General features: G+C 56.1%; 1 protein-coding gene across 9 annotated transcripts in view; it reads right to left on the bottom strand.

Annotated features, from left to right (window-relative positions):
- Positions 1-25,215, bottom strand: part of KCNAB2 (potassium voltage-gated channel subfamily A regulatory beta subunit 2) — an 89,981-nt gene that overhangs the window by 5,366 nt on the left and 59,400 nt on the right. For all 9 annotated transcript variants that reach the window (XM_040645687.1, XM_040645686.1, XM_040645688.1 and 6 more), the window contains 7 exons: positions 18,210-18,253; positions 17,339-17,376; positions 10,185-10,264; positions 7,479-7,523; positions 5,419-5,463; positions 4,722-4,765; positions 3,460-3,546 (listed from right to left, as the gene is read on the bottom strand). In XM_040645687.1, the coding sequence (XP_040501621.1) occupies positions 3,460-3,546; positions 4,722-4,765; positions 5,419-5,463; positions 7,479-7,523; positions 10,185-10,264; positions 17,339-17,376; positions 18,210-18,253 (383 nt within the window). The remainder of the gene's footprint in view (positions 1-3,459; positions 3,547-4,721; positions 4,766-5,418; positions 5,464-7,478; positions 7,524-10,184; positions 10,265-17,338; positions 17,377-18,209; positions 18,254-25,215) is intronic.

Below are 25,215 nucleotides of genomic sequence, written 5' to 3'. Positions count from 1 at the left end.
AGAGATGAGGGAAAGGTGATATCAGAGAACGTGGTTTTGGACTGTCGAATGGGAGGGGGCGGGTTCTCTAGTTTGGGGAAGAATCGGGCTGGCAAAAGGCAACAGCAAGTCACCACAGTTGTTGCCTGATTTTAGTTCCTACTTCAGGCTGTTCCGGATTGGCACTGGGATCTGAGAATTGAACGGAGAGGTCATAGTGGCACCTGTCAGGACAAAGGGCAGGGCGGGGCCCTAGATGCTCCCAGGGTGGGGGGCTGCAGAGTGGAGCTCCCCTCGTGTCCCCCAGAGCCGGAAGTAGCCACGGAAAGCCCCGTTTGTATCTGTCCCAGGTTCTCAAACCAGCTTGTATCAGACAAGGGACCCTCACCCCAGCAGGGTCATAGGTTCTTCCCAGTACTCAAAATTTTCAAGAAACAGAGATCTGCCGGTTATAGCCTTCCTACCGCTCCCACGCCAGGCGGTTTCAGTCCATGGGGATGTTGTGGTTTTTAAAACAGACTTGGCCTCCAATTGAAAATTTTCGAGCTGTCTCTTAGCTTTGCGGGGGTGGGGTGGGGTGGGGGAAGGGCTACCTCATCAGATCCCTCACTGGTCCCATACAGTGCTTGCAAGTCCCACTGCCAGAGGCAGGGCGGGAAGGAAGGCTGGAGAACAAGTGTGTCTAGAAACGAAGCAGCAACCTTGACCCCTGGAAGTCCCGTCTCTCCCCAGGTGGCTTGCTCCTCATCTGCTCCCAAGATGGGGGGGGCTGGGGTCCCTGAAGACTGCAGGGGGTGGGAGAGCCGGAGGAAGGAAGGAGAAGGCGGGCTTTGTTCATAAAGTTCCCCCTCCAAATGGCACAGGCCCTTGGGCACTTTCTCCCGCTGAGAGCAGCACTTCTGTTTTGGGGTGTCCTGGGTCCCTGAGTGCCCCTTTGGCTGAGGTCCCCTCTTTCAGCAGAAAGCTAAGGTAGCTGGGGCTTCTGGGGTGTTGGTCTCAGTGGGTTTGCCCAGGACCCCTGAAAAATCACATGTGGGCTACCAGGCCTGCAGGCCAACCGTGCCCTCTCCTTCCTTCCGAGAGCAGGGACTGGGCTCCTCTCTGCCTATCCTCGGAAGGAGGGCTGGCAGGGAAGCTCAAACCCCCGCCCCGACCCCTAGGGCCCACCAACAGGCCGCCGGGTTTGACTGCCAACACCACTCAGTGCGAAGGAGACCGCCCTGTCGGAAGGCCTGAGGGTCCCAGCAAGAGATTTGCCCACATCCAAGCCCAAGCTCAGGCTCCCGGCCGGCTGTCCTTGTCACGTTCTTTAGAAACACCCTTAGGGGCCCCTGGTGACCATGCAGCATCACCGCCGATTCTTTCTGGCCAAGGCTTAGGCCCACATGCCGGAGAGGGAAGTGGGGGACACCCCCGCCCGCCAGCCTGGCTGCCTCTCCATCCCTGGAGCGTGGCTTTCTCCGGACCGGAGAAACGAGGGACATGACACGATGCGTGCACCGCCCCTTCCATGCCGACAGGGGAGTCCCCCGGGTGCCGGGGCGGGGGGGGACAGGCCCCTGGGGCAGGAGTTCGCGAGAGCCAGTGGCTGGCCTGAGAGAGAAGGGGTCCCCGGGCAGCGGACGGCGGTGGGCGCAGCCCACACATGGGATCACGGCGCTCTGTGCTTCTGCCCATGCCCGTGTCAGCGGCCCCAGGAACAGGGACAACTAGGGACAACTGTCCTTCACCTCAATATTTAATACTGTTGAACAGAAGCAGCGCCAAATCCGTCTAGCTGCTGCCAGAACCCACAGTACCTACTGTCTCGTCACAAATAATACATGGGAGGGGTCAGGTGGCAGTGCCAGTTGGCAGGCAGGAGCCTGTCCATCGTGGGACGCAGCCTGGCTCCCAGGGAGATCATGGCCTGCCCTTGGGGTGGGGTCCTGCGGAGGCCCTTAGCTTAGGGGCAGGCAGAGACCAAGCCTGGACAGAGGCTGCTCCAGGTCTCAGAGTTTTGCCAGCTCACGTCGGTATTGTTTAAGAAGACAAATGACTCGGTTTTGATGGAGGGGTCAGGCTTCATGGCAAGGGGTGAGAGTGGCAGGTGGCCCAGCCCGTCCAGGGGGACATGAGCCCCACGCGCAGCCGTCATGCTCACAGAGGAGCCAGCATGCTGGGAGGGGGGGTTTTGCTTCTGCTGGAAGCTGGAGCTTAGCAAATGTGCCCTATGAAGTTAAGACTTGTTGGAAGCCACATGTTCTGGGGTCCCTGATGTTTGCTCCCGTGGGCCCCTGGTCTTACCAACCCTCTCCCAGACCATCCAGGGTCAAGGTTTTAGGCGCTGATCACAGCATCCCCAAATCAAGAGGAGCCCTAGCAGACAGACAGCCGGCCCCCCAAGGATCACGGCAGTGCAAGGCAGGGGGGGGCGGGCCGCGGGTCATGCACAGGGGGAGTGGGAGGGATGAAATGACAGGCGGGCCAGGCAGGGGCGGGGGGCAGGGGCTCCACACCGCTTTGCTTTTCCTTCACTGGCAAGATGTTCTGATAGGGTGCTTATTTTTCCTTTATGCATTTTATGGAGAAGTTTGTCTTGGGGGGAAAGAGAGTGGTGTAAATAAAACCACTGTCTCATAAAATGCAGCTTGGACACAGGAGTCAATAGTCGGGCTAAGGGTACTGTGTACCTTCTACGATGAATGTCCTTGACTTGGAGGAACTAAATGGGTCCCCTGGTGATAAAGAAAGATTTAAAGAGACCAGAGTTTATAGCTGTGGGAACACCGAGAGGCACGGTATGACAGAGGGCAGGGGAGGGAAGCACAAATCTTCACAGAGTTCTTGTTTGGTTAAAAAACCCAAAAAACCAAAAACCCAAACCAACCACACACACCACATACACATATATGTACACGCACGTGTGCACGGTACATATGTATATAGAGAGAAACAAATGAAGAAAAAATAACTTGAACACAACTTAATTTTCCAAATTCCCGAAGCAGCAAAGCACAAATGAGAGTCTGAAGCAGGAAGTCGGGGGGGGGGGGATGGGGGGGCGGAGATCGCAGGAGTGGGAAAAATAGATAAACGCCAAGAAACCAAAACTGCTTTTCAAAGCACTGCACATTTTTTTCTCCTCTAAGTAACAATTTATCCCCCAGAGCAAAAGACCCCTGAAGCCCCCCGCAGAACGGCAGAGCGGGAATGTGACTGAAGAGAACACAGCAGTTGCAAAGAGCCATCATCTCGTGACTTCGTTTAGCTACAAAATATCAACAGCTGAGAGGAGAGAACATTCCACACAGTTCCAAACCCAGGAGGGGGCATGGAACCGGGCGGGGAGCGGGGGCGGACCCAAAGCCAGGCCCGGGCGGGTGTCGGCCTGGAGGTGCCAGGGCGCACCTGTGGGCCCCGAGCACCCCCACCTGCCCTCACCAGCGCCTGTGACCAGCGGCCCGGGTGCCCTGGTGGCAGCCGGCAGAGAGAACCTACCTTCCATGGGCGTGTTGGGGTCTGGGCGGTTGGCAAACACCACGTCCACGTACTCCAACTGCAGCCGCTCTAGGGAGGCCTTCAGACCTGGGGGGAGGAGTCAGAGGGGACCGTCACCTTCGGCACAGACATTCCGGGGACCCGGGCACAGGAGGCTCAGGGAGCAAGAGAAGAGAGACGAGGCCCGTGGCACCAGGAGCTGCCGGACTGTGTGGGGACACACGTGAAATGGGCGCCACCTGAGATGATGGAAAGGCAGGACTGAAGGGGGCTCCCACCGCAGAGTGGGTGCTGGTCGGGTCCATAGGCCAAATGCTCTGTGACTGAATGAAGGGGCGCCTTCCTAGGTCCCCTGGTGGCCCACGTGTGACGGGGAGAGCTAGGTCACCGCACAGGGAGGGGGTGCTGCAGCTATGTCCCACCCCCAAAGACACAGATCACCAAGGAGCACTTAGTGCAGGTCAGAACAGAGCTGCAGAGTCAAGTGCTGGGGTTGGGGGTGGGCAGCAAAGCCTCCTAATCATTTGATTTTTAAAAAAAAGAATTTATTTATTTATTTGACAGAGCGTGAGTGAGCACAAGCAGAGGGAGTGGCAGAGGCAGAGGGAGAAGCAGGCTCCCCACCTAGCAGGGAGCCTGAGCTGCGGGACTCGATCCCAGGACCCCAAGATCATGACCTGAGCCGAAGGCAGATGCCTCACCGACTGAGCCCCCCAGGGGCCCCTAATCATTTGATTTTTAAAGGAGCGAGTGTATTACCTTGATGAAAGTGAGCACTGATGGAAAAAGCACCAAGACAATACAAACGTAGGATCAGCCAGACAGCCTACCGGACCATCTCTCTCTGTCCCCCTCCCCCCACTCCTGTGCACGGAGTGCCTGGCTCTCTGACCTGCAACCCCTTCTGGGTTCCTCCCCATTCCCCGAAACCCCAGAGGTGGGCCTCTTCCCACACCCATTTTACAGATGTTGCTGCAGCGGCTTGGGGAAGCGATGTCCCTTGCTCGGGATCCCCAGTCAGCACAGGGCCCCGCCCCGGTTGCAACCCAGGCCTGTCTTGTCTTCCCCGAGACAACACTGCCCATCTAAGGGTGCCAGGGGCCCTGCTCTCATGCTGTGGAGCCCGGGTGGAAGGAGGGGGTTGGACCAGGGCACGGGGGGCCTCGTGGTGGGGCGGAGGCACTTGACTTTCTTCATTCGTGCATCTGCAGCAGGGTGCCGTGAGTGTGGGGGGCCGTGTGGGGCCAGGGCGCCCCCCTCACCTTCTATGATGTGCTTCCTGGAAAGGCCCCTCTCGGTCTCCGCTCTGAAAAACAGGACAACAGCGTGTGTGATGTTGCAAGTGGTTTTGGGGAAAATGTTTATGATGCAATGTTAGGCCAAAAAAAGTAGGTCAGCGCACGCCGTGTGCAGTCTGATTCCACTTGGGGGATAAACCACAGGCTACAGGGATAGGCTCGTGCAGGCTGGGAGAAGGGCTGCTGCTGCCCGGCTGCTCTGGGGGAGGAGGGTGGCCGGAGGGGGAGGGCGGGTCTGCGTTTCAATTTGTCCTTCCGTTTCCCTTGGATTTTTTTTTTTTTTATTAAGAATGAATCGTATTTAGAATTTCTGTGGAGCCGATTTTGTCCAGCCTTAGAGAGAATGTGGGGGCCAGACCCCTGGAAACTGGCAGGGGTGGTGGTCTGTGGCCAGGGAGGGTGGAATGGTTTAGACGGTTCGTGAATTTTCTGTTTTCCAGAATTTTTAAGATGTTACCTTTGTAATAAGAAAAAGTAACAAACACACAAAAATAAAAATAAAAAACAAGGTTTGAGTAAAAGGCAATGCAGCCAAAGCTGCTTTTCTGGAAGGTGATGTCAGTAGGGACGGGCGCCAGCCAGGGCAGACGGCTGCGCACACGCCCCCAGGAGCCCCTGAATCCTGACCCCAGCCGGAAGCATCGCCCGCTGCTGCACCTACTTTCCTCCCCAGAAGATCTTGGTGGTGATGACCAGGCTGGACCGTCTGTGGAACAGAAGAGAAGGGCTGTTACCGGACGTGGCCGCGGTGGGGGGGTGTCTTCAGTTTTCATGGAGGGTACTGAGCACCCTTCTCCTCTGGGACCACGGGGTGTGAAACAGGTATCTCTCGATCATTCCATGTTTGTGGTGTGCGAGCCCAGGGACAGCCGTGGGTGTAAGTAACTCACTGTGTCACCCGAAGTCCGGCAGGGGGGGCTGGGGGACGACGGAGTCTAGTGCCCCGAGCCCAGAGCAAGAGGCGCACTGGGGGAGGCACAGACAGACCGGCAGAGGGAACGCCCCCGCCCCCCCCCCCCAGCTCTAGTGGGTTTTGTCTGGGAGGAAGCGGGTGCAGGGAGCACACTCCCAGGAGGGCAAGAGGAGCTGCACCGATGGAGGGGCTCTGGTGAGGATGGAAGGAGGCGAGGGGGACGAGCAGTCTGGCTCTTCCCCTACAGGCCAGAGACAGGCTTTCAGAAATCGGCGTGTGGTGCAGCCTTGGGGGGGAGCACTGAGGGAGGGACAGTTTGGTGAGAGGCGGTTGGGGTCTGGGTGATGGAAAGCCCGGGGGGGGGGGAGGAATGAAGGAATGAATTCAGGTCTCCTGCCGTAAATCCACGGAGCCGACACCTGTCTGGTCCTGGCCGGATGATGGGGGTAATGAGTCCCCTCCAGGCTGCACCTGATCGAGATCCTTCCCAAAGGAGGGGGTGCCAATGTGCTTTCCTCCCGTGGGGGCAGGGGGCTGCTCAGGAAAGGGCTCCTCAAAGCCAGAGGCCGTGTTCCCCTTGGGCTTCACCTCCAGGCCGGGGGGTGACCTGACGTGTATCTCCCTGTGCCTAAGACATACTCAGGGCACGCGGGAATACGTGCAATCCCCTTTAATTACCGAGAGAGGAGGAATTTGTTTTGTGATGAATTAGAGCCGAGAAGAAACCAACAACCTTGCTGGGGCAAGAAGAGGGCTGTCAGTCATCTGTGCCCAGGGGCTGGGGGGCTTCTGAGTGGCACTCACTGGGTGGGGGCGGGGTGGGGGTGGGCCCAGCTTTACAACTGCTTCTGTTGTTTCTGAAAATAAAGACACATGGGCCCCAAGGGGTCCCAAAGTGTAGGCAAGTGCCCAGCACGGGCTGTCCCAAGGAGGGGGGGATCCCTGTCTGACAAGGGACCTCAGGCTTGTGAGCTGCTTGTGGGAGGTGGGGGGATACGGTGTGGGGGGCTGTGGTGAAGACCAGTCACAGGCTGCCCATTCCCAGGTGAGTGTCGTGTCCAGCCTTGAGCTGGGCAGACGTCTTACAGACTCGGGCCCCTGAGCCCCAGGCCAGCCCTGCCAGGGAGCTCAGACACTGGTCCCTTACAGGCAGGGACCGTGAGAATGGCTGGATTCCAAGCCCAGAGAAGGACTGTCCCTCTCCTCAGCAGCTACTTTCCCCAGGCCACCTGGAAAGTCCTCACGTCCAGATCTTTTTGGCCTAACCCAGGTCAGTGTGCAACCCAGGACCCTGGCCCTCTGAATCCCTGCTGGACCAGAGGTGGAGGCCAGAGGTGGACCGGGCGGGGCGGGGGAGCACAAGGACCCCCGCTCGACTTCCCTCTCAAGCAGAGACGCCTCTTGTCTTGGAAAACTGAGTTTGGCACCCCACTTGGTGACTCAGCAGAAGCTTCCCACCTCACCACAGCCCCGCACGGTGTGAATAGTCTCTCCCCCTGGAGGGACCACAGGGCTGCCTCCATTCCGGAACATTCTTCCCTTCCTGGTGAGAAAAATTCTGAGACATCCAGGCTTTAGAAGGACTGGCCGGCTGCGCAAGGGCCACCAAGGCCAGCCCTGAGCCCTCCACTACTAAAGAGGCAAGAATGGCAACGGGACCTGAGCCAACGCTCGCCCAGGACCTGGTGTGCGCCCAGGACCTGGTGTGCGTCTGCCCCTCGCGGTACCCCCCTCCCTCCCACCGGCCTTCTCTGGCCTTATCCCTGTGTGCCGCCTGGACACTGACCCAGAGAGAACAGGGTAATTACCTCCATCCCTTCTTCTTGATGATGTTTCCTAATACCACTTCAGCCCTGCAAAAAAGACCGAGACATGAGGATTTCATTACAGCGTGACAGAAACATTAAACCTCGCCCTACTGTGACAATCAGTCACTTGGTCCCCTCTGTGAAAAAGCCACTGGGGCCAGAGGGCCAGGCTGTTAACAATGCTCGTCTTGGCTTGGACAGTTCATTCCAGAAAGGAGAGAGCCTGCAAGAGGCTGTCATTCCCCATGAAGGTGGCCGTGGGCGGTGCCCCTTCAGGTTGTCTGAGCAGAAGTCACTCCAGCTCTCACAGAGACGGAAGGAGCTGGTGTCCTGCTTGGCAAGGCCAGCAGCATCCCATTTCCCTGGCCTGTTGGAAACTCACCCGGGAAAACGTTTGGCAATGTTACGTGGGTGAAGTTTCCAGAGAAGTATATTTTTTAAAAGGTAAATTATTCATCAAGTGCATTCTCTCTTTTCCGAGACAATCCACATGTATTCAGGGCCAGGGGCTGAATTTCCAGCAGAGTGCGTGCATGGGTGCGTGTGTGTGTGTGTGCGTGTGTGCACGTGTGTGCATTCATGTGTATGGGTACGTGTGTCTCTCTCGTTTCTTGCTTTTGAACAATGGAGAGACAGATGCCATGCGGACTGCTCTCTGTTCTTTCTGGCGTCACCCTGGCCCTGCACCAAACTCGGGCTAGCCGGGGTCATGGGCGGGCTGTTCCAGCCTTGCTTGGCACTGCAGTGCTGGATTAACTTTTAAGAACTTTCTGCTTGTAGCAAAATGTTTCTGAGCAAAAACAACAGACGGAGAATGATCCATACCCAGTGCTACATTCCAATTATAAAAGTGCCTGAGTCATCCACTCAGAAATAATGGGCTCTAATTTGCAAGCTGTTCGGCATACATTCTGAATGCTCTTCATTTATGGTCAAGATGTACAGAAATTCACTCAGCCCTGGGCCTCTTCCTTTTATTCCTTGGTCCCTCATTTGTGGGACAAAAAGATCAGGAAAGGAGGAAGGGAGAAAAGCAAGTAGTGGTCCTGGGGAGTTGTAGACAATCGGCTCACCACAGCCTGCTGCTTGTGGCTATGAATTCCTGTGGCCCTGCATTTGGTAAGCCCGGCATCTGCTGGGGGGGCAGGGGGCACAGAAATCCTGCAGCTCTCCGGTAAGTGCCCAATTTAGCATCAGCATAAGAAGCAGGGGGCTCAGCAGAATATGCACTTGGCACTCTGGTTAGCAAGAGGCACAGCGCCTGGCCCACGGGCTATTGGAGCTCCCCGGCAGCCCCCTGCCCAGAGCTCCTCCCTGCCTGTCCCTTGGGACACAGGGCCCAGCCTCCCCTGTGGGTGACTGCTGGCACCGAGGCATTGCTGGGGCTGAGTAGGTGGGTCCAGCTGGGGGCTGGACTGAGAAGGAGCCGCAGGGGCCCGCGGTGGAGTAGAGGGCAGATGAGGGCCGTGAGCTGCCTACGACTGATATGCCAGCCCTTGGTGTCCAGTTAATCAGGGGGAAGTGAAGACGGGGCCACAGAGAGTGTGGAGTGTGCAGGGCTGGCACACACGGGCTGGGCCGTCTGGAGCCAGAGGAGGCTGCCTAGACTGCCTTCTGCACGCTCTCACGGGCAGCAAAACCGAGGCAGGAGCAGGGCCAGGGAATGGGCTGGGGTGCTGAGGCCCAGGAACGCCTGTGGGCTTGGCATGTGCACTGGGCTTTTCTACCTCTGACCCTCTGGCTTTAGTTCATCTGTCTGGAAAGCATTTCACTTTGATGGGAAGAGGCTGCCAGTATGCAGGGCCCGGGAGGGGGCTGCAGCATCAGGAGGGGCAGAGGGCTGTTGACAGGCTGGAGGAGATTTAGGGGTCCCAGTGGAGGTCCCCAGAGCTGTCAGGTCCTCAGACCCTACGTTGGGACTTGAGAAAAGGCCCAGGTGGCTTCCCGATTCTCGGTGCTCTGGGCCCCACTGCAAGCTGCAGGTAATAACCCAGAGCCTTCGAGGCAGGTGCTGGCCCTGAGGCCACGGTGCGCAGCCAGCCAGGCTGCAGCCAAGCCAGCTGATGGGAACTTGGCTCGCCCCGGGCAGGAGGGGCCGGAGGGAGGACGAACAGAGAGCCAACAAATGACTTAACAAACAAAAGCTGACTTTTGGAAACCCGATGCAGGAGAGTGGATGATGTGATTACAGCTAGTCTTTAAAATTGAAGCCAGCAGCCTTGGCTGGAGAGGACTTTTACATAATTGAGGAGGGAAGTTCACTGCCAAGATGGGAAGTGCTTCCTACAGCGCTCGGCTGGCCAGACTCTGCTCTCCGCCGCTCGAGAGGCCCTGCCTTCTCTGCAGCCCTCATGGTACCATTAAGACGTGAGAATGTCAGACACGCGGGGCTGGCCGCAGGAGAGCCTGGGACCTCCGCCCGATCGGGCTCTTGCCCAGCATGGCATCCGAGGCACCGGAGGGGCTGTGGTCATCTTGGTGCGCGGATACATGGGGAGTTTAGCAAGTGACCAGCGTCCAAGTGTTCTGCAATTTTGGCCCCACGAAAACAACACCTTCTAAGGCCATTCAGAGTTTAAAAAAGCAGGCAAAATGCGAGGCACGTTTGTGGATGCTTGGGACAAGGCCCGGAGCACCCGCAGCTCTGGCTCTTCCCAGGGAAGCGGGGGCCTGCACCACATCGTCCCCGTGAGAAAAGACACGTACTTGCCCGCTGCGTAGACTTCTGCAGTATCGAAGAGGTTGATGCCGTTGTCATAGGCCAAGGTCATTAGCTGCTCTGCCATCTGAAATGAGAAAACCAGAGCTGCTTGCGGGCAAGCACAGTCCTGCCAGGCCAGGGAGAGGCTCTAGGGCATAATCTCGGGACCTGGGGGGGCCTCCTGTGTATCCAGGCCCTACCCCCCGGGGCTCCCCTCGTCCTCTCCTGCCACGGGACAGGCTCTCGGGAGTGGACCCACAGGGAGGAAAGAAGACAAAATGAATGAAGGAAGAGCCTCTGGGCTGTGAGTTTCAAGCAAGTAGGGACCCCATCTTTTGGGTCATCTCAAACTTAGCCCCTGTGCTGGGTTGAACACAGCCCCCAAGAGGAGTGGGATAGATCCTGGCAGAATGAATACTTTCTTAAAGCTATGGCTAGAGTGTGCCCTGTGGCCGCATGCCCCCGATTCCTTCCCAGCAGCCGCACGGGGACGCTGCGATGACTGCAGATGGAGGAACTGCCGTCCTCGGCGAGCGCTCTGGCCTCGGCTGCGCTTCTCCGCTGCTGGGCCGGCAGGTGTTGATGAATGGTGCCCAATCCACACACGCCGTCGCCCGGGTTTTGCTCCTCAGGCTGCTCTAAGAATGTCTGTGTTCCACCAGCACTGACCCACTAGTAGTGGGGGTGAGGGTCGAGCAGCTGGGGGAAGTGCCCCTGCCACGAGCAGCCCCTCCAAGATGCAGCAGAGATGTCTGCTGGTCCTCTGGACAATGCAGGTGCCCCTTTCAGAGTCACAGATGCGAACTCCCCCGCCCCTCACTTTTCAAAGCTCAGCCCAGAGTGGGGTGAGTCATACGTTAACAACCTTCAAAAATTGTGGGACGAAAAGCCAGCCATGTTCAGCTTCGTGGAGATTCTCTCAATACTAAACTCAGAAGCATCATGGGCCAGGCAGGTCTGGAGAGTAAGGCTGGTGGCCAGTGGGGACCACTGGGGTGGGTGGACTGACCCTCAGTCCCTGCCCGTGGGAAGGCAGCTCAGCATGGCTATATCTTTTGATTTTTTTCAAGAGAAGCCAGAGATCCAGGGTATTTGGGTGTGGTAAAAATCTCTTGATTTTCAAATGTTGGCAATGAACCTCAAAGATTTCTGATACTGAGCAGGCCAAAGCTAACCCCTATTCATTAGCGGCTGTCATTTGAGTCAGAAAGCCCAGGGGGCAGAAAGGCCATTGGTGGAGGAATTTTCTGGATCCACTTGCAGGGCTGATTGGTTCCACTGGAGCTCAAGTGTAATCACGTATGAGATGCGTCCACGCGCCCTCCTCCGAGTGTAATCGCGTATGAGATGCGTCCACGCGCCCTCCTCCGAGTGTAATCGCGTATGAGATGCGTCCACGCGCCCTCCTCCGAGTGTAATCACGTATGAGATGCATCCATGTGTCCTCCTGGGAACTGCCTCCTCTTCCTCCCCTGTGTCCCTCTCCAACCCCGGGGCTCCTTTCTTCCTCTCCAATGCTCCAGGTACCCCAGACCCCTTCACGGGTTCATCTTTGTCTTCCACCTCACTTTTCAGGGATGTGTGGTACCAAGCTGACCGACCTCTGCCCAGGAGAGCACCCTGTGCTGGGCCCCTAGCCAGGTTATACAGATGATTTAGGGGTACATGCTGCCTCCTGGGGAGGGTTCTGAGCAGAGGTGACTCAGCGCCAGGGCTTTTATTATTTTCATATTTCAGACCCTGTGTATCTTCTTATACGCCCACCCTACTCACCTGGAGAAAAGCACACTAGAGGTGTTCATCTGAACTTTGCTCTTCCCACTTACACTACCTCTTGGAAATCAACCCATAGTAGTTCATGGAGATCTTCTTCATTCTTTTAAAAAAAATTATTTAAAATAATTTAAAAACATGCATAACATAAAACTGACCAATTTAACCATTTTTAGGTGTGCATTTCTGTGGCACACTGTGCAACCGTCATCCGCGCCTGTCTCCAGAACCTCTCCATCTTCCCAAACAGAAACTTGGTCCCCATGAAACACCAACTTTCTGCTCTGCCTCCCCCAGCCCCTGGCACCCACCCATCTGTTCCCCGTTTCTAGAATTTTGACTCCCCTAGTTACTGCACCCGAGTGGTCATACGGTATTTGTCTTTCTGTGACTGGCTGACTTAATTTAACACGATGCCTTTAAGGTTTGTCCGTGTTGTAGCGCGTGTGAGGATTTACAGGGCTGGGTTTGGAGGGTGGTTAGGAGTTTGTCAGGCAGGAAGGGGGACAGTAGGTAGGGGAGGGGGTGTTGTAGGCAGGGAGGCTGGTGGGTGTGGAAGAGGGCAGCGTGCAGCATCTTGCCCGTCCTATGCTCAGGCCCAACACCTGGGCATCTCCCTTCACTCATCTTTCTCTTACTCTGGCACCTTCGGCCAGTCCTGCCAGCTCCTTCTTGAAACTGATCGAGAATCGGACCCTCCTGCCCACCACCTCCAGTGCATCCACTTGGTCCAAGCCAGAGTGCCCTCAGCTGGGTTTTTGTGGTAGCCCCTAACTCTCTCTGCTTCTGTCCTTGACCCCCCAACACTCTACCTGGGGCACAGTGTGGTCCACGGACCAGTAGCATCCGCATCTGCCACGCAGAATCCCGGGCTCTGCCCCAGGCCTGGCCACCACAGCCTACACGTCAACTGGATTTCCAGGGAATTCATGCATACATTAGATTTGAGAAGCACCCCCATCCTTGGGGGGGGGTGCCTATCCTCAGTGGAGCAGCCAGAGTGAGCCTTTCGAGTGAAGTTAGGTCAAATTTCCTCTGTGACTTCTATGTCACAGATGGTTAAAGCCAAGGTCCCACCAGATCTGCTCCCTCACCTCTGCCCCCATCTCTCAACCTGGGGCTCCTCCTGTGGCTTCCTGGAGGCTGGGTCCAGTCCTGTTCCCTTGGCCTGGAATGCTCTCTCTCTGAATCATCACATGGCTCACTCTTGCTTCCACCTTCCCTCACCGTCCTGCATAAAATGGGAGCCTCCATCCCAGTCCTCCTTTCTCTGTGTTTGATGAAATAATGGCCCCTGGACCCTGTGAATGAATGGCCTCTTGGATAGAAAAAGGGTCTTTGTAGATGTTTGCATGAAGCGTCTTGAGATGGGAGACAATCCTGGATTATCGGGTGGGCCCTGGATGTCACCACAGGTGTCCCTATAGGAGAGAGGCAGAGGGAGGCGTGACACAGAGTAGCAGGAATGTGACCACAGAGGCAGACACTGGAGTGAAGTGGCCACCAGAAGCTGGAGGAGGTGTGGAAGAATCCCACTGTCCTCCCCCAGAGGCTCCGCTGGGAGTGCGACCCTGCTGACACCTTGATTTCAGCTCTGTGACCCGGATTTTGGACTTTTGACCTCCAGACCCATGAGAAAGTAAATTCCTCTAGTTCAAAACCACACGGATGGTGTTTTGTTAATGGAGCCACGGGACACGTCTAGCCCTTGGAGATAAGATGTGCTTACTCTCCAGAAAGAGAGCAGCTGATGGCAGGGACTGGCCCTCGACAGGTGCTCAGCACACCTGAGCTGAGGGACACTGTCCTTGCTGGCTTCACGGGCCGACCCTGCAAGGCCTGCCACGTGGGAAAGATAGCAGGCTCTGACACAGAGGGTACCCATCCCATTTCACCTGTCGCTTAGCAGAAAGATGTCAGCACGACTCTAACTACACCAGGCCAGTGAGAAAAGAGAGTGACGGGTGGGAATTTTCGGGGCTGTGCTTTTTATTTTTTTATAGTTCTGCTATGATTTTGGTATAATTCCTCCTCAAGGCTTTTCTTTAAAGGTTTATTTATTTATTTTAGAGGTGGGGGGAGAGCGAGTGTGTGCGTGCACATGAATGGGGGTGGGGGGGAAGGGGCAGAGGGAGCGAGAGAGTCTCAGACTCCTGGCTGAGCATGGAACCCGATGGGGGGCTCGAGCTCACGACCTTGAGATCATGACCTGAGCCCAAATCAAGAGTCGGATGCTCGACTGACTGAGCCGCCCAGGTGCCCCCTCTTCCAGGTTTTTCTATGTGAATATATGCTTTTCCCCTGCAAGACCGTAGCTCTCACATACGGACCACTGTTGGCGCTGTTCTCCACACACTCGCTCCTGGGTCTGTCCCCACGTCATTCTTTAAAACGTGACTCTTAAAGGCTTGTGCTCTGTGAGTGCACCCTACTTTACGTGACGGACACTTTGTGACCGGTTGGATTTTTCCAATGTCAGAGTCCCTGAAACTAAAGGCAGGAGGAACCTTAGGAGACATGTGGGCCTTCTCCCTGCTGTCCCTACTTGGGGGGCCAGGGGAATCCATCCCCCCCTGAGCTGGGAGCTGGTCGTGGGTGCTGAAGCAGGCCCCGAGGTGCTATTCCCAGCTTACGATTCTCCAGGTAAGACCCTGGGCACCTTCTCCATCTCTAGGGCTCTGCTTCCTCCCAGTGGGGTGACGGCACCTGCCTCCCTGGGTTGATGGAGGATGGAATTCCGTAATAAATAAAGTTTGTAGCTACTACCCTTATCAGATGTCCAATGCCCAGGCTGCTCTGAACACTTGCTCTGAGGAGGAGATTTTTACCTGAGTGGCCATGTGAGGTCACAAACAGGGCACTGGACTAGAGGTTGGAAACCTGACTCCGACCAGGGCAGCTCCAACATTGGCCATGTGATCAGAGGCTTACTAACACTGTCTGCTTCCTCTGTGGGCTGGCTCTGCTCTGCCCAGCCCCCAAGGATTCCCTCCCCAGGGCCACAGCCCCACAGACATTTGCGGACAGAGGACAGAGAATGGCCGACTTTCTCTGTAAAGGACCCGAGAGTACACGCTTTAGTCTTTGCGGGCCAGATGGTGTCTGTGGCAACTTGTAACGGGAAATCAGCCACAGACTGTATGTAAATGAATGGGCGTGGCTGCCTGCCAATAAAGCTTTATTTATAAAAAATGGGTTGTGGAATTCATAGAGACAGAGAGTAGAGCAGAGGTTACCAGGGGCTGGGAATCATTCCCTCATGGTGACAGAGTTTTGTTTGGGGTGATGAAAACTTTTGAAGGCAGACCGTGGTGATGGTTGCCCAGCAAAGAGAATGTACTTAATACCATGGAAATGTACAGTTAAAAATTGTTAATAAGGTAAATTTTATGTTATGCATATTTTAACCACAATGAAAATGGTGAAAATAGCCAATTTTATGTCTTGTATATTTAATTAAAAGTAAAAAAAAAAAAGAAAGAAAGAAACAAAAAATGGGGCTGTGGGCCAGATTTGGCCTGTGGGCCGCTGCTTACGGAGTCTGTGGAGTCCTGCCATGGGACCCCCCCTCCCCATCTTTGCCACATTAAATCCACCCAGTCCTCACTTCTGTGTCTCCCTGGCATCAAGGTGTCTTGCACACAAAAGGTAACTCTAAAAACAGGACTGTTTCTGGATTCCTTGGCAGGCCACCCACCTTCCTCTGGACATGGGCTTAGCAAGCGGCACCCATCTGGAATGCCCAGGGGGCTCGTGGTCTCCCCACTCTGGGACAGCACACATGTTCCTCTGTGGTCCCGGGATGGTCCCTGATCCTCTATTGCCAGCGCTGCTGGCTCGGACAGGGCAGGCAGACAGCTAAAGAATAAACCGTGGCCATTCTTCATCTGAACTGTGGCGAGGTGGGCCCCTCATCCTTGACGTATTGATTATTTTGGACACTAACTGTAGGATTTAATACGAAAATTCTGCTTGCTCCTTTGCTCAATCATTTTCACCTGCCAGGACCTCTGAGAGCCCCGGATCTGTCATCTATTGTATCTGCTGTCCTCCCAGCTTTGTGTCATCTGGAAACGACTTCTAGTATCTTCATACGTGTCATGTCTACGTGATGGGGACATGGCAGAGGCTGGAGCCAGCAGGGCCGCCGCTGGGTCATTAATCAATACTCTTTGGGTACAATGGATCTGTTGGTGAAAAAAAACACCCAAGAGGGATGGTTACCATCCAGCCACTTCCCTGTGCCTTTCTCCCAAGGACATCACACACAGGGTAGCGAATGCCATTTGGAAATGAAGTCATTCCCTTCCACAGCAAAAGGGAAACAGGTGAGTCAGACACTACTGATTTCGGGTGAACCACGTGAGCTCCAGGGCTCCGACCTTCTGTGCTAAGTGCTCGCAACCCATCTGGTGGCTAAAGGCAAAACAATTCCCTGCACCTTGGGACCCCTTTCTCCTGAGACAGTCCAGAGCCAGACCCTCAAAACAAGGGCAAGGCATTCCACAACCCGCTATTGTCATGAAAGGAAAAAGGGACAAAAACACAAACGAGATACATTCAGATTTTGACAGAAGCAGAGCTTTTCCTTTGAAAACTAACTGAGCAATCACAGCTAACAAGGTCTCAGATGAACGCACTTATTAATTTTTAAATGCAACCTTTCCAAGAGTAAGTAGGGCAGACGTGAGGGCAGCTTCTCGTGCAGATGTCCAGAGCTCTCGGAGCAAACGCCGCAGCTCTCCCTTCCCAGATAATCACTCGCGGCCCAGAAGCGCACCCCAGCCTGGCGATGCGCCGGCCCCTCCCCGACAGACGCTGACGGCGCGGCCTCGCAGTGTGAAGACGGGAGCCCCAGCGAGGGCACAGGATAAACGACAGCTATAGGAAATGAGCAGTTAGGGGCTGGGTCTTCAGCTTGTGGCAAAATTTGCAACATCTAGAATAGTCTATATTCTAAATGACCTCAGCAGACGCGCACAGGAGTTTCAAATCCACGTGGGGGCACTCAGTCGGAGCAGCTTAGAAAGACACGGCGCTGTGTGATTTGGAAAACAGGGCTGCCTGGGTTTTCCTGGCTAGCGGGGGGGCTAGGTGCTGTGCAGGTGAGGAACCTGAGTTTCTGGGCCTTTCGGGCACTCACGGACTCTCCAAGGCACCCAGCTGCGAGGGGCAGGCACCAGATTTGGCATCTTTTAACACTCCCATGGCTCCCCTCACCCCTCCCGCTGCCCCAAAGGGCCACAGCACCCTTGGGCAGTGGAACGTGGGAGGCTGCGGTGGCTGCTGAGAGCACAGGCCCGCTGGTTCATGCGGTGGACTCCACCAGGTGCCCGCCGGGGCCAGCCTTGGCTGGGACCTGGGGCCTGCAGGAGCCCCATCTTACCTCATCGGTGATCTGGCCTCCGAAGGTCACCCATGTTCCTAGAAGGAGACACATGGGCTCAAGTCAGAGAACGTCTCCAGGGAGCTTGCCCCTCCCCCCCGCCCCCCCTCCCCCGCCCCGGGGTGGTCCATCCTCGGGCTGCAGGGCCTGGCTGAGCCACAGGCCACCATGCCACTCTGCTCTGTGGGGAGCACGTCCTTGGCATGCAGGGACACCTGGCCTTCTGGGCAAGTCTCCTTCTCTTGGGGACACTGAATGGGAGACGGGATGTGCTTGGAGCCGGCAGCTGGCTGCAGGTCTTTGGAGCGCTTGCTGGGGTGCAAGCTGATGGACGCCTGTGCTGGCGACCTGCCCCAGGGAGCTGGATGAGGGACGCCTCCCGGAAAACGGGCCGGGTCTGACAGCCATGCCCTCGTGCCTGCTGGGCGGGGTGTGTGTGTGGGGGGGTGTGTGTTGAGGGGTGTGTCGGGAACATACTGTATGTACCATGGAGATGCAGGGACAGTGTATTCTGGGAACAGAGCTCACATCTGGGGAAAGTCTAGATAAAAGAGCAAAATCCTGCCCTCTATGAGGACTCAGTCTCGTAAGGACAGAAGATGCTCTCCAGACACACCTGGGGCCAGGGTGCTTCTCTGATTTTCAGGTGTGAGGCAGGGGTCTGTATGTGCACACAGCCCCTGGTACTCACCTCCCTTCCCCCGTCCCTCTCCTTGGACACCCCCCCAACCACTGGTTGCCATGACAACTGAGCCTTGCCAGCTCCCCAATCCTGGCTTCCTCCCCTCACCCCCAGGGCTGGCCCCTTCAGCCCTCCCAAAACCCCTGCCTCCTTGGGTAGCCCTTTACAAAGGGGGGCCCCCACACTCACCGAGCCCCAGGCAGGAGACCCTCAGGCCTGACTTGCCCAAGTTCCTGGAAAACAAACTTGGTGTGAGTTCTCAGTGACCAGGACAGGACCTGCCAGCCAGGCACACGCCCCTCCCCACGCCCCACCCCGCTGTTCCCAAAGCCCAGCCCCAAGTTTGAACTCCCCACTCCAGTCAATGTATCTTATGAGACTCTGAAGGCAAGGGGTCCTCAGGAGAGAGGCCTGTGGCTCACCTGCCCTTAGGCATAAAGAGCCAACTGTCTGTTCCTCCCTACCTGCCATAACCACACCAGGGCACGACCACGTGGCTGGGCCATATTGGTGACCACGGCAGGGCCTGGAGAGCCACCTCGAAAGACAGTAGTGGAATGGGCTGATTGAGGCCTTGTGGTACCGGCCATCACAGTACCTGCCCAATGAAGATCCCAGGGTCCACATGAAGGGGACACAGGCCATCACTAATGTCCTTAGGAGGTCAGTACCCTGCTGCGGACGGGGATGCCCATCTGTCCTGGCCTGTTTGTCCTGGCTCAGGCTGGCTGGGGGCCTGCAGGGGCAGCCACAGGCCGGACGGTATTCAAGTGGCACGTCCGCGACCTCCACAGCTCTGTGGGTCAGGTGCCCTCCTTTTCCCGGTACTCCCATTTCACATAGGCGTACACTGGGCCTGCCCAGGAGCAGAGGAGCCGGGATTCCACCTAGCAGTCAGCTCTGCAAGCATGCTCCCCATCACGACGGCATGCCCCTACTCTGTTCATCGGCGGCACAGGATGTGAGCTGCTCACAGGGTGAGGTGGCCCAGGGCAGGGTGTGAGTCCACTCCCCTGGGGGAACCCCGCTGCCCGCAGCCCAGTCCTGGGACCAGCCTGGGGTGGACACCCAGCCAGCCAGTGGGAAGTCAGAGAGTTGAGACAGACTCAGGGTGAGCCCCAGCCTCCTTCCCTGAGGGCTCCAGCTCTTTTGTCTGAAGTCTCGGTTTCCTGGTTCCCAGACCCCAGGACCCTGCCCACATCACAGGTGGTCATGGGGGGTGGGGAGGGGATATAACAAACTTGTAAACCGTCTGAGTCACCAAGTTTAACGTAGTTCTGGAATGCCCAGGTTTCTTTTCAAATTTCCCATTAAAACCAGCCCAGCTGCCAGCCTGTTGTTCCCACAGGGAGTGCTGGGATTTTCCCTAATAAGTTCAGAACAGCAGCGGGTACCTCTGTGAGGCAGGGAGCAGATGGATCAGAGGCTCTGAAGCCACAACTCAAACCCTGGCTGTGTGCCCCTGGCTGCGTGATGTAACCTCCTGCTGCCTCAAGGGTGCCCCTCTGCAGAATGGGCTCCCAGGGCTGGCCGCGAGGATGAAACGAGGTGACACGTGCCTGGGGCAGAGCGTCACAGAACACTGACCCCACCTTTTTCCTCACGCCAGAAGCAACGGACGAATCAAGAGCTTTGAAAGTTAATGCGTTAAAAGACGGAAGTCTCGCCTGTTCTTCTCCCCTATAAATCAGTGAAATAAATCCGATGATGCCGTCAGCACGGCTCGGATGTTCCGACCTGGAGCAACGTGCATTCGTGGCTGCCGGGAGGGAAGGCACTATGTTATCACGTTGTGGACACACACAGTGCTATCGCATCCCCACAGGCCTGTGGGAAAATACTTAGAATATTCCTGCTTTAGCTTCAGCTTTGCTATGAGAGAGTTAAAATAGAAGACATATGAAATTTAAGGGCTGAGCAGTCCAAAGACGTGACTTAAAAGTTTTCTTACGCACTTCAAATCATGCTTGAATTGACGTTGCTTCTAAGCATAAAGTTAATTTTTGTTTTGTTGTCTGTACATAAACAGGAATTAAAAAGTCTTTTTTTTTTTTTTTTTTTTTTAAGGAAGAAAGACACAACCACATCATCTGCAGACCGTGCACCGGGCCAGGCCAATTTAACAGTGCAGGTAATTTTCCCCACGCCAGCCAGAAGGTTCCTGTGGCACGAAATCAGAGCATTGCTTAAAAGCAGTCTGGGAAAGAAGCAAAAGGGATCGGAGATTCTGATCAGTGGTTCTCAACTGTTTGGGGTCACAGGCCCCTTTGAGAAACCGATAAAGGCTCTGGACCCCTTCCCTGGAAACGTGCAGGACACGAAGACCCTCAGAACCCTGTTTGCAAGGCCCGGGTGCTCACAAGGCCCCCGGGCACCTGGTCTCGAAAAGTCCAGGTGCTGGAAGGGAGGCTGAGCTCCCGACTCTGCAAAACTAACTCCCACTCGTGACCACGGGAAGCAGTCTCCTGGCCAGGCTCCGTGGAAGGCTGAGTTTTAGGTGCGTCCTCCAGTTCGCTTTAGCAGCGTGGACCCAGATGCCTGAACAGGCTGTGTGTTCAGGGGGACGAGCAGTTTTAGCAACAGACAGACAGGAGCACAGAACATCTGGCTGAGTCCACCTGGGTCTGTGGCTGAAAGCGGTGCCCGCCGCCCCTTGCCCACCAGAACAGGCCGGGACCCAGGGCGTTCGGCTCTCCCGCTGCATCTCCGCCCACTGCCCACAGGAATAATTTAACAAAACTAGGACACCGCGTGATGCCGTAATTACCCCGCTCAAGTTGTCTCCCCGATAAAATGATGGTATTAGTTCTGCCATCCGCTGCCAGGCCTCGGGAGAAGAAATGAGAAAGGACAGGGTATCTCCGGGCTAAAAGTTTTATAAATAAGGCTGCTCGGTGGGGGTGGGGAGCTCCACAAATCTGTGCCTCGGCTGGACCAGGGGCTGGGGACATGCTGCCCCTTGAAACTCCCACGACTCGAACATTGTTTTCTCCAGATTTTTCTCCCCTAATTAAAAGTCGACATACTGATAAAATAGTTGGCCAAATAATGTGAGTCTCCATTAATTTGCCGTATGTCTCTCCTGTGGTCTGGAAACATGCTAATGAGGACTCATGGATTTCACCTCTGCTGGAGGAGGGCACTGATGCCCGTCGCATTAGCCACCAGACGCTCTGTGCCCCTTGATACCACACCTCAGACCCCGGGTAATTACAGGTCCTTTCGAAAGGGTCCGAGGCCTTTAAATTCAGCGATGCAGGTGGAGGACAACCCTTTGAGCCGGTGACGGACAGCAGCGCGGCCTTCATGAGCTGGTGTGATGAATGTGGGAGCCAGGGTGTTTTCCGGTCGGCTGTCACATTGGGCGGTGATTAACTGTTGACAGGTCTGCCCTGCTCCCAGACTCCAGGTTCCCTATGGACAGGCCTGGGCTTCTGGGGTTTCATCCTCAGATTGTAGCTGACATCAGCAGGGTCTCGGGGGTGCTTGTTGGGTAACTGGGGGGCGAGAAGTCCCCGCACTGACACCAGGGCCTTGGGACTGAATGGTAGCCCCTCCCCTTATTCTCAGGGCTTGGCATTACATTTTGTCCACACTGAGCCCCTCTTGGGCCCTCCAGCAAGAATGTGGCACTCTGGCTACCCACCTTTAGTTCCCTTAACACCGAAGGGTGTGCCTGGAGGCCCCTCCTGGCCGGCTTCCTAAGGAGGTGGTCAGAGTGGGGGGTAAAGAGCAATCAGGCCCCCTGCGGCCCCTACCTGCGTCCTAGCTGTGGCCCTGGGACAGTCACTACGGAGCAGCCCCATGGGGCGGTACCGTGTAGGGCAGGTACCTACCTGTAAGGCAGGTACTCTGGTCACCAAGGGCACCCAATGGTTGGGATTCTGGCTCCCACCTCAGCCTCTATGAAACCACACTTCCTGCAGGTGCGTGAACCCACTTTCTTTCCCCCACACTGTGAGAAAAGCTCAGCAGACCACGTGTAAGGACAGATGGGGGTCTCCTAGTTAGGAAGTGCTGGGGCTGGGATCTGAGCCCAGCTTCTCCGTGGACTGTAAACCCCCTAGCCTGGTGAGCATCTCCCCTTACCGTCTGTCTCACCCTCCCTGTCTCCTGCACAAACATGTGCACACACACGCACATGCACATCCATGTAAATACATGCACACATGCGCTCATGGGCACAAAGACACACACACAGACACACACAGACATGCACACACATCCATGCAAATACAAACACACATGCGCCCATGGGCACATACACACCCACACCCAGACACACCCAGACACACACACACACACACACACACACACAGACATGCACACACATCCATGCAAATTCAAGCATGCATGCGCCCATGGGCACACATACACAGAGACACACACACACACACACACACACACACAGAGACACACACACACGCACACACAGTAATCTCCAGCACCCAGGCTGTTCGAGATTTACTCCTTAATGGATCATAGGATCTTCGGCAGGAAATCATGTTAATACCCGTATTTTCCATTTACATAGCACTTCACATTTTTTAGAAATGGTCTCACTTATATGAACTCCTTTAATGATCCCAGGATTGACTTAAAAATAGCAGCAAGTAACAGGTATCTAACTCGAAATACACAGTGTGTTTACTCTTAGCTTTTGATCCCCACTTAACAAAAGATACAAGCCAGCAGGGCTTCTAGACTAGAGAAGTCCACTCTGGATTGTCCTCACTGAGCTAGAGGGTGGGAACACAAGCTTTTCCTCCAGAGGCTCATCAAAGAATATTAAATGCCCCCAAGGACCCAGGGAAGGAGGGGATGTGGGTGGAGATGCAGAAGGACTCAGAGTTATTCCAAAATTCATCTCCAGGAGGCACGGGACTCAACACGGTTCTTCCACGTGGGGTCCGACTTTAGGCATTGGTTCGGGGTGGGGGGTGTAAGCTCTACATCTCAGTGTCAGGAATGATTCTCTCAGTACTTTTCAAGTTGGCTACACCACCAGCTAGAAACCCAGACAGTGTCCTCAAATACAGCTAGAATCTTCTGTGCCTCTTTCCGAGCCCATGTGACACTCTGGGTCCAGCTGATACAGATTGTTTGCTGTAAGACCATGGTTTCCCAGCAACATCATTCTAGAAAGGGCAAAGGACTAAGAAAGGCCAGACCCCCAAGCCAGGTGCCCTATGATCTGCCCCCAGGGGTCCTTCGTACAAAGCTGCAACTCTCCTCTTCCACCTGGGTGCATCAGCCAAGCATTGGAGCAAGGCCCGGGGTGGGGCAAGGGGTGGCATGTCAGGAGCAGGAGGAAGGTCCCTGCCCCCGACACCCTCTCCACATACAAGCCGCAGCAAGACAGCCTGGAGCCAGGTGGCGGACGGAGCCCAGGCAGGGGTGCAGGGGACAGCTGGGGCTAAGGACCAGCAGGGAAGTCCGGATGCTGTTCTGTGCCCTGCTGAGTGACAGTCCTGCCCGTGGAGACACCCGGGCCTGGGGTCTAGCTCAGGTGGTTCACCTGAAGTCCCTGAATATCAAATCAATGCATCTCATGATGGACTAACTGCAAAGACCACCCACGGGGCATCTTCTGGGGCCCGTGGCCAGTGCCAGGGGTTCCCAGGAAGAGAAAGCATCACAGGGTCCTCCATGGGTAGCTTGGTTATTATTACCTGCCCCCCCCCATCAAAGGAAACAAATAGGCAGAAGGAAGAGAAGCCATCATGCACCTTCCTGTGCCCCCCACCCCCTCCTTGCGGTGGTAAAGAAAGAAACTTGGGGCTAACCCCGAGCCGCGATGGTATTTTTCACCCACCCAGTCCATGCAGCACTAGGAGACCCCCCTTGCCTCGGGGGCCTCTCAGTATGCCAAGTGCCCACATCTGACAACGGATTTGCAGATTTTCCTGGCTCTCTAATGGGGTGCTGTAGGGGGGAAGCTTGACCCCACGAACCGCCCCCAGGGCCCGTACCTATATTTCATCCCGGGCTGTTTCACGCTGGCATCACTGGCGCATGGGAGGCTCTGCGTGGACAGGTGTCCCAGGCTCCGGGCCACCATGGCCACGGCGCGGAAGCGGCCACGGGAGCCCAGGCTGGGGCTGCTGGCCGCCGGCCGGCCCAGCCGCTCCTCGGGGCCCCGGCCCTTGAGGCTGTGCTCCGAGCACGCGAAGGATACCTGCATGCCGAGGCCAGGTACCCAGCTCCTGGCTGCGTCCCCCTCCTTCCAGGCCTCTAGAAGCCCTCCTTCTCCCAGGACAAGACTTTATCCCAGAAAGCTAGGAAGCGGCGAGGCGTTCCTTCAGGAGCGAGGATTTCCCAAAGCAACAACAGAAAAATCCTGTGCGGTGTCCGAGGGAAGGGAATCAAATGTCCAGAATCCAGCTAGAAAAGACCTCATCAGAGGGAACTCGGGAATCCAGGTGCGGAGGGGGGAGCCACTTCCTCTCCCTTCACATCTTTCTCTGGCTCCGCAGGTCCTTCCCCTGCCCTCACCCTGGTCTGGCTCAGGCTGCCCCGGCCCCCAGCCCCGCAGCCTCGGGCAGGGCTGGGCTGCCAGTTACTCCCGACCTCCGCGTGACATCGCCGTCCTCCGAGGGAGAAGGGAGGGCGCCTCCCTTCAGGGTGGCAGCCTGGGGGCTGAGCAGGCTGCTGCCGGGGGGTTTCGGGAGCAGCTGCTTTTCCAGGCTTCCCAGAGCCCAGATCGTGGCTCTGCACACCACGCGTTGTTGGCGCTCCCACCAAGTAAATTAGGTGACCGGTGAGAAGCGCAGGAGGCATCTAACGATTCATTATTAATGACATGGGCTGCACAGCCGCCTGCCCTGGACGCTCCCCGGGAGGCCGACAGCCGGGACTCAGACAGGCAGGGGCTGCCGCCAGGGAGGACCGCTGAGCTTGCAGGCGGCCGGCCGCGGCCCACTCTAGCCGCTTGGGGTTTGCATCCAGGAAAGTGGGGCTTCCACTAGGGTTTAGCGCAAGGAGAAGCTGAATCACCAGAAATGTGGAGGAAAGACCCCTCTGTCTAGATGATAGAATGCAGACAACCCGAGCAGAGAAATGTGGGGGTCGTGGACCAGAGACCTGAGAAGTGCTGGCCCTCCACAGTCCTTAGCTCACAACAGACACTCAGTAAATACTTCTGGAATAAATGCGTGAATGAATGAATGAAGAGAGACACCGCTCCCTGTTACCC

This window comes from Ursus maritimus, unplaced genomic scaffold (assembly GCF_017311325.1).
Source record: "Ursus maritimus isolate PB19 unplaced genomic scaffold, ASM1731132v1 scaffold_32, whole genome shotgun sequence".
Lineage (NCBI taxonomy): Eukaryota > Metazoa > Chordata > Mammalia > Carnivora > Ursidae > Ursus > Ursus maritimus.
This window is presented reverse-complemented; position numbering and strand designations above follow the sequence as displayed.